Below are 8230 nucleotides of genomic sequence, written 5' to 3'. Positions count from 1 at the left end.
GCTGCGAACCGTTCCAGTGCGAGCTGGAACTAGAAGTGGCACAAAAAATTCAACTTTTGTCAAAGAGAAAATCATCCAACTTCTGAAATTACTTAAATACATCAAGAAAATATGGAGCTCAACTCAGGAGGGAATATTGAATGACAATGTTAACTGCTCCCCAAAAGGGGAAGCTAGATTATGTGTTTAAAGTTGTGGATCATCTTCTGCAGCAGCTTATAATGCCTATACAAATCAACAACAATATTACACACACCTGTGTGATTTTTGGAGGTCCCCCTTGTGCTGACAGAATGGCATAGAGCTTTCAGAGGATGGATGTAGGACCTTTCAGGATGTCCTACATCCACTACGTCACTTGGTGTTTGGCACATCTGGATCCTATGAGTCATGTTGTGGGACCTCCATTTTGGGCTTATTGTAGACTGAATGCCCACTTGGATAAGCCAGGCCTCTGAGCTGCTGGTGATATGTGTTTGAGGATATTATCCTGCTTTGAGAAGCTACTGCCACTGTGGCAACAATGTAACACTGAGGAAACATGATGATGAGTGTATTGACGTCACTTGTCCGTGGTTTTCATTTTAATTCACATTTAATTTGCAGCTGATTGGTATGTATCCCAAAAAAAGCCATAATTAGGAGTATTTGAATTCAAAGGTGAGCTATCCTTTAACAACTATGTTAAATGCCGTGGTCATATCAAACTGTTTCATAGCAAGTTTGATCGGTTAGGCATAGTTCCACCTATTGTTCGTATCTTTAAATTAGGAATTGTGGTTTGAACTTCTAGCACCCGGTACAACCTTCTCCAGCAACATAGCAAAGTGTTATATTTCAGTGACATACAGTACACAGGCTTTGCTAAATGTATTGGGTGCTATGTGTGTGTTGTTTGGCAGGCGTGGAGGTGATGTGATGGTCATCGAAATACAGCCACTTGCTAATCAGCTACAGGGCCGCGTCATTGCTGTCCTCACTCCGCCTGGATGTTCGTATTTGGGGTGAGCTCATTTCTTCTTCACCAGACATGATGGGAAATGTAAAGCTTTGTATTATTTGCTTTTTAACTAGTTTATTCTTTTTTCAGATACATAGCTCTTTTCTGCCAAACGTGGTTAAACCAGTCTTAGAAATCCATTCATTGACACAATATTTTGTCTCACTGATTACTGATGAATACATTCTGTTCATTAAACTGTTATCTATGAAGGAGACTTTTGTTGTGATTTGGCGCTATATAAATAAAATTGAATTGAACCTACCGGTTATCTTTCAGCTTTGTCAAATGTGTAATCTGGATTACATCTCTCAACCAGTCAAAAAAGGTTTATCAGCCTTAGAAGCAAAGTTATATTATAGCTTTACAAGAAGGCTTTCATGCAGCCAACTTATGAGCTGCTTCACAAACCAAATATGGCAGATAATGAAAGTATGGGAAGTGTATTAAAACAAAGCAAGCGCAATCTTGATCTGTGGAGCTTGAATCTGAATATGAACACTTAAAGTTCAGTAGCAGGTCAAATAAATGACTTCATCTCCCGTCCCACACACTGTACACTGTGTCACTTCCTCTTCTCTCTCTTCCTCTCAGAATCCTGAGGGAAGCAGCGCTAGTGGCGAAGGACACAGTCGTATGTGGTTTTCAGAAGGAAAACATGGAGTGGTGCCTGTGTGTCTGGAGGGCCTGGGGCTGCTCGGAGCTGGAAGTCTTCTACCAGTCCTATGAGAAGCTGGGCCACTTGGAGACCAACATGAGGAAAAGAAAGTAGTCGTTTTGTTGCAACAGCAAGGTGCATAATCCAATCTCTGTATGGCAGCTGAGCCAAGGGGAATGCACCCTGACAGACTGCCAGTGTTCAGAGTTGGGGGTTGTGGAGCACTGACATCAGGGCAACCTGTGAGGCAAACCGGGTCTCCAATGAGGGATGATCTTGAAGCTGGACACCACTGAATACTTCAGTACAATCATAACTTTAAACCAGAAAAATTCTGCGAAAATATAAAAACCATGAAGCTGAATCACAGAATAAACTTTGGTTGATGGCTGTGATTCAGTTCAAGATGTGGTTGAGTATGTTGTGAGGTGTTTGATGCTGACTGTACCCCATCATTGTTTCTTAGCCTGTTTAAGTCTTCCTAAAGCTCAGTATACGTTCTGGAGGTGACACAGTGCTGGGAGACTCTGAAACAACAGACACCGATTATTTAAATTAAGTGATTTAAGAAGGTGCTGTTGTTCCAACTCTGTGTTGCTGTAAGCAGACAGCAAGTCGTAAATGTGTTGCTGGCTGTTATAGTTTAAGTCTATATTTGCTAAATTTCTTCAGTTTTGTTTTAAACGGTGCCACGTGAACCTGGATGCAAGCTGCAGCTCAAACTGTAAACAGCAAACTAACATCCGCGAATGTGCAACATTATTATGGAAGTTTCTCAGTCTTCACCATGAAAATGTTTTATCAGATTCTTACACATAAAACATTTTGTGTAAATGAAGCTCTGTGGTCCTCGCTGCTTCTCTATTGTGATCTGTAAAACACCAGAAAGGATTCAGCATCTTCAACAGTTCACCTCCCTAATAAGTAGCAGCTTTTGTTGTTACTGGCCTTCACAGGGTTCAAATTACACTCAGTTGCACAAGAGACTCACAGGACCGACTTTCTTTCCCAGAATGTCCAGTACTGTTGTTTTGCCAAAACTATTAGTATTTCAGAGATAAGCACAAGGTGTACTCTAGCAATGGTCATGGCAATATTAGAGGTAAAGAGCAAATGTCCCAGTGTGAAAGGCCAAGAAAGTCCTCACATTCATGTACCATTTGGGAGGGTGGTATTTGTAATTATTTAAGTTTGTTCACTCATAGGTTCAGGGAACTATTTGTGTTCTGATTAAAATATGTTCACTGTAAACGTTTTACCTGCACACTGCATGTATATGTAATGTTCTGGGGTCATATTTTAATAATCTTATGTTGTGTGACCAGCCTCACATTATGCAGACAACAGATGCTTGTTGTGCTTTTTTTCTTTTTAATTGCCTTAATACAAAAAATGTTCTTATCTCATCAGGATGTAATTGTTATCTTATCAGCTGTACATAATTCATTCTTTTTTCATTTTATTGTCAACAAATAAATAACAGAATAATTAGTTATTAAGTTACCATTTATTTACAAAGGCCAAGCGTTCGAGTGTGTACTCTCCCCCACCATACTGTTGCTTTCAACACTTCAGCTGAGGAGTGAGCTGTGGAAGCTCAAGGAGCGAAAGGCTGCAGGTCTGGATGACTTTGATGTGTAAAGCATATTACCTGGCTGTTATAAACCTCGGCTCATTATGGCGTGCAATGCGACCTTAAACTGAGGACACCGGGACAAAAGAAGTGACAGGTCCAAAAACTATTTACAGCATATTAGCAGTATCCAGTATTCCAGTAGATGGAAGTCATGTTCTCAAGAAATAGGATAAAAGAAAATCCAGCCCTTCAGCTATTTCCAAAGGCTCTTCAGAAAAGCTCTCAGTGGAAGAGTAGGTGTGAAGAAGCTGATAAGGGTAAGGAACTGGGAGAAAAGCAAACAGGAAGTGGCTAGGCTTAAAGTAGCAACAGTTCATATCAAGCAATTTGAAATTTTTGGTTGAACTCACCATCAAAAGAGAGGTAATGAGCGTCTGCAGCCATCTGTGAAACACAATGGAGACTGATAGTTGGGGCTGCATTCAGTGAATGGTCTTGAGGATTTTGTTCAAATTGATGGAATTATAAAGTATGGGCACATGATACCATCTGGTATTTTTCTGTCTTGGTTTCACTCTGGCGGAGCCCACCGGGAACGAGACTTGCTTTTGGATGGATGGTTTTGCTCTAGAGTGTAAGGATTTCTTTTATTTCCAGGAAGAGTGGGATTTCTGTTTATTTTTGGCCTTGGAGACCCTGGTGACTGTAAATAGTTGCTTGTGAAATAGATGTTTGACGCATGTTTTTCCCCCCTTTTCTTTTTTCTAATCTTAGCTTATGTATGGCTTGCACTATTGATCGTGTGTGCTACACCACATGTGACCCTTAGGTCTCGCCCCGATGCTGGATTCTAGCTCAGGACTTTCTTGCTCTGACACAACAGTGCTAACCACTGTGCCACCATACTCCTCGTGTTTGAATCTGTATACAACAGAAGTCTGAGTGTGTCAGATGTTACTGGGAGAGCTTGAAACAAGATTTCACAGCTAAAAAGGGCTGTCATTACACCTCCAAATGTTTTAGTGTTATATTTTAGCCTAGTAACAATTTTATTTTTAGAAACTAAGTAAGAAACTCCCTCGTGGTCTCACTGTCATTGCCCAGATGAGTGTTGAAGTCTTCCAGTAGGACAACAGAGTCCCCAGGTGGAGCACCCTCACACACCCCACCCAGGGACCCCAAGAAGGCTGGGGGCGTATAGGCACAGAGGACAATCGGGACCCGTTCACTGACCTGAAGGAGCAGGTAACAAACCCTCTCGTTCACCGGGAGAAACCCCAATGTGCAGGCAGCAAGCTGAGGGGATACTAGGATATTAGGACGCCCGCTACCTCTCGCCAAGCAACTCCAGACTGAGACAGGAGACTGGTTTCAGAATCCAAGTCGTGCGTTGAGGTGAGCCTGATTATATATGGCCGGTACCTCTCAACCTCATGAATAACTCATACTCCTTGGGTGCTCTCATTTTGGGCAAAATGCCGAGAGCAGCCATGGTCTCATAGCCTCACAAGACTAATTCTTGCCACTGCTGGCCATCTAGATTTACATACGTATAGTATCCATGGGCAAGAACCTACTGTACTGTGCAAAGGTTTTAGGCAGGTGAGAAGAACTTTAAGCAAAGAATGCTTTGAAAAATGGAAGTGTTTATCATTTATTTTCATCAATCAACAAAATGAAGTGAAGGAACAAAAGAGAAATCTAAATCTAGTCAGTATTTGGTGTGACCACCCTTTGCAAGTGTACCTAGAAGAATTGATGCTGTTTTGAAGGCAGAGTTTTTGAAGGAACTCGGCTGGTCGGTTGTTAACCACAGATCTGTGGATGCAGGCTTCCTCACATCCTTCTGTCTCTTCATGTAATCCCAGACACACTCAATGATGTTGGGATCAGGGCTCTGTGGGGGCCAGAGCATCACTTCCAGTACTTCTTGTTCTTTACACAGAAGATAGTTCTTAATGACTGTGGCTGCGTGTTTGGGGTTGTTGTCCTGCTGCAGAACACATTTGGGTTCAATAAACAAGCATTTATATTTCTGAAAGCGTTCTTTATAACACTTTTGCACAGTACTATATATTACGCCTGCCCTACAAATTCATAGTTAAAGGTTTGTAGTTGTACATCCTTAGTTTTTTTTAGACAGAAGAGGGTAGTAAAGACAAGTATTGCTTTTTGTTAAGATATAAAGCAAACAAAACTTTGGTTGATAGTGTCATTCTAAAGATTTGGTGCCTTTTGTTTTATTTTGACAACAATAAAACTCATAAATAAAGGGATGCTAAATATATACACAGACTTGGAGATTCAATTAATTTAATAAATTCTGGTTTCTCAGAATCCTCATGAGCCAAATGATGACAAGACATTTGCCTAAAATAGTGTAACAATTCTCTAAGTCTTCTCTCACAGGAAGCCATTCACCAAGTCAAACGGCAGGAAGTGAAAAAAATATGATAATTTAGAGTTGTTACTTCCTCATCCTCTGAGGTATTTGTGGCTACAGTGTTGTCATGTTCTACACCCTTTCTTCTGGAGAACAAAATGTATGAAGTGAAACAAAAAGCCATCATTTGAACATTAACTTAAACCATTGTCTAATCAAAAATGATATTCCCTGATTTCCCAATGTGCAGCTCCTCTTTTTAATACGAGACCAAATGTTACAGTTTTACAAGTAGAAATGTTTCCTGTTCTTGTTTGAGCTAAGGTTCTGTCTTCCTTGTATGTATGTGCACATTTCAACAGTGGCATATTCAATTCAGTTTTATTTATGTTGTGCCAACTCACGAGCAGTCGCCTCCAGGCACTTCTGCATGGTAAGAGAAATAGAGTAATCTGCAAAATGCTGTTGCAATGCAGCAACATCCACTTTCTGGAGATGGTTATCACAATGGAGGGAGGCGGGATTGGTGGAATTTGGCACCTCCTACCCAAACTCATCTCTTTCCCTTACCATACTCACTAGAGAAGCAGTTTCAGCCTCTCTCCGTGCTTTAAAGAGGTTTAGTTGAATGTCCAAATCTCCCACTCGCAGTGTGACCATGACGGGCCCTTGCCATGTGGCGAGTAATTTTGAGCTAGAAGAAGGGAGTAATACAAGCACTTTATTTCATGGTGAAAATTGCCTTAGTCACCACTTCCCCTGCCAGTGGCGGACTCCCTCAGACATCGGTGCGTTGGTGGTTCTTTGTGTCCGGGGATGGGCGTCCAGGTACACACCGGCTCACTCCTTGGCGGCCGCTTATCGGGGCCTGGAGCCTGGGGCTCGCTCGGGCCACTTCGGAGGTGGGGTGCCCCCGGCCTCTCGGCCTGGGGCTCGGTCACTCAGGCACGGCTGGCTGCCGGCGGAGCTCACGGGCGCGTCACTGCAACTCCCCCTGGCTTCTGCTCCGCGGCTGCTGAGTGAGCCCTCATCTGGGACTCTCCTCAGCTCTTTCTGGGACAGTGGCGCGGCTGCCCCTCTGTTGGTCTTCCTTGGTCTCTTGTGTTCTGGGGGCCTCTGGATGTCTGGAGTTTTGATCTCCTCCATACCTGCTTCATGCCCTGGAGGACGGGGCTGTGGCCCCCCCACACCCTCTAGCAGATCATTACATGAAGGAACCTTTTAAAAAAAGCGCGTCCATGCTCACAGGTGTACACACGGGTGATCACACCCACAAACTACACCCTTTTTGGCTCCTACCTCAAAGCACACTGTGCGCTGTCGATCTTATGTGCTGCACAATAATGTTTAACATTTAGTATTTACTGTCATATTCCCATATATCATTGTGATGTTCAGTGCTTATTCAGTGCTTTTTTTTAAGTCTATTTACAGCCAGAAAAGATTGTATTCATTTTAATGAATGATAAGATAGAGCCTTATGTTAGGAAAGCTTTACGTTACTGCTCAGTGTCGTTGAAAAGTCCAGGAAGAGATTACTGAACTACCAGTAAATGAAACTCCTTCCCACTTTCCTTCAGTGGAGCTTCTGAGGGACAAGATTGTTGCTGACATGTTATTGCTCACACAATCTAAATTACTACGACTTTGAAGTTTGAGCCTGTTGTGAAATGATTCTTTTTATGGACTAGTAATCAATGCCAGGGCAGGAACGCCTCAAAAGATGGATTAACAACAGGCCTCACATCCTCACTTTCTGATCATCCGTGGTTGTTATGTCTTGTTTTTTTTACATTTAATTACATGCCCGTTCAAAGAGCTTTATTATATAAGATGAAGACTCTGCAACACATAGAAACCAGAAAGGAGGAAGAGAAGAATGTGGTGTGACACACAGAGTACGTGAGCTGGTAGAGGGAAACTATAAGCATGAGGGATTGTTGCTTGAGACAGAAAAATATGACACAATGCATTTACTCTCCCCCAATTTTATTTCTTTGTAAATAGAAAACCATGTCCATTTAGAAAGCAATAAAACATTTTTTTAAAGAAAATCAAACCATGATGACAGCACAGTAACTGCTTGTGTGATCAGTGTTATAAATCATGTTGTAATGCTGCAACAAGAGCATAAAGCCAACAGAGCCCTACAGTGGAAGTTCACAGGCAGGGGCATGAAAAGAGGAAATGATTTACCATCAAACCTGTAAAACTAGACAGGAATGACACGCCTCTCATGTCAACATAAGAGGAATTGATTTGGAAAAAAGAGAAAACCATATGCGAGCAATCAAAGTGCTGCTGCTACTCAAGCTTGAAGTGGAAGCCAGACACCCACGTCACCCATTTAGAAGATCTGTGATAGAGTTTGTGTATCCCCCACTATGGAGCTAGTTTCATGTTCATGCCTGCAAAACACCACACACGCACGCACACACACACACACACACACACACACACACACACACACACACAGACACACACACCGACAGACAGAACGACACACACACACACACACACAGACACACACACACACACACACACACACACAGACAGACACGCACACACACAGACACGACACACACACCCCACACACACACACACACAACACAC

At 42.4% G+C, this 8230-nt stretch overlaps 1 protein-coding gene across 1 annotated transcript in view; it reads left to right on the top strand.

Moving 5' to 3' along the window:
• The window catches only part of LOC102314037 (leucine-rich repeat serine/threonine-protein kinase 1), a gene marked incomplete at its 5' end in the record, with an annotated part of 21445 nt that extends 18296 nt beyond the window's left edge, over window positions 1–3149 (top strand). The window contains 2 exon segments of the mRNA XM_005946238.3: window positions 903–1004; window positions 1595–3149. Of these exon segments, the coding sequence (XP_005946300.2) occupies window positions 903–1004; window positions 1595–1772 (280 nt within the window).
• Window positions 3150–8230: the final 5081 nt, after the last annotated feature.

This window comes from Haplochromis burtoni, unplaced genomic scaffold (assembly GCF_018398535.1).
Source record: "Haplochromis burtoni strain Fernald_Lab_line unplaced genomic scaffold, NCSU_Asbu1 Contig_477, whole genome shotgun sequence".
Taxonomy (NCBI): Eukaryota; Metazoa; Chordata; class Actinopteri; order Cichliformes; family Cichlidae; genus Haplochromis; species Haplochromis burtoni.
Note: the sequence above shows the minus strand (reverse complement) of the source record. Positions and strands in the feature narration are given on the sequence as shown.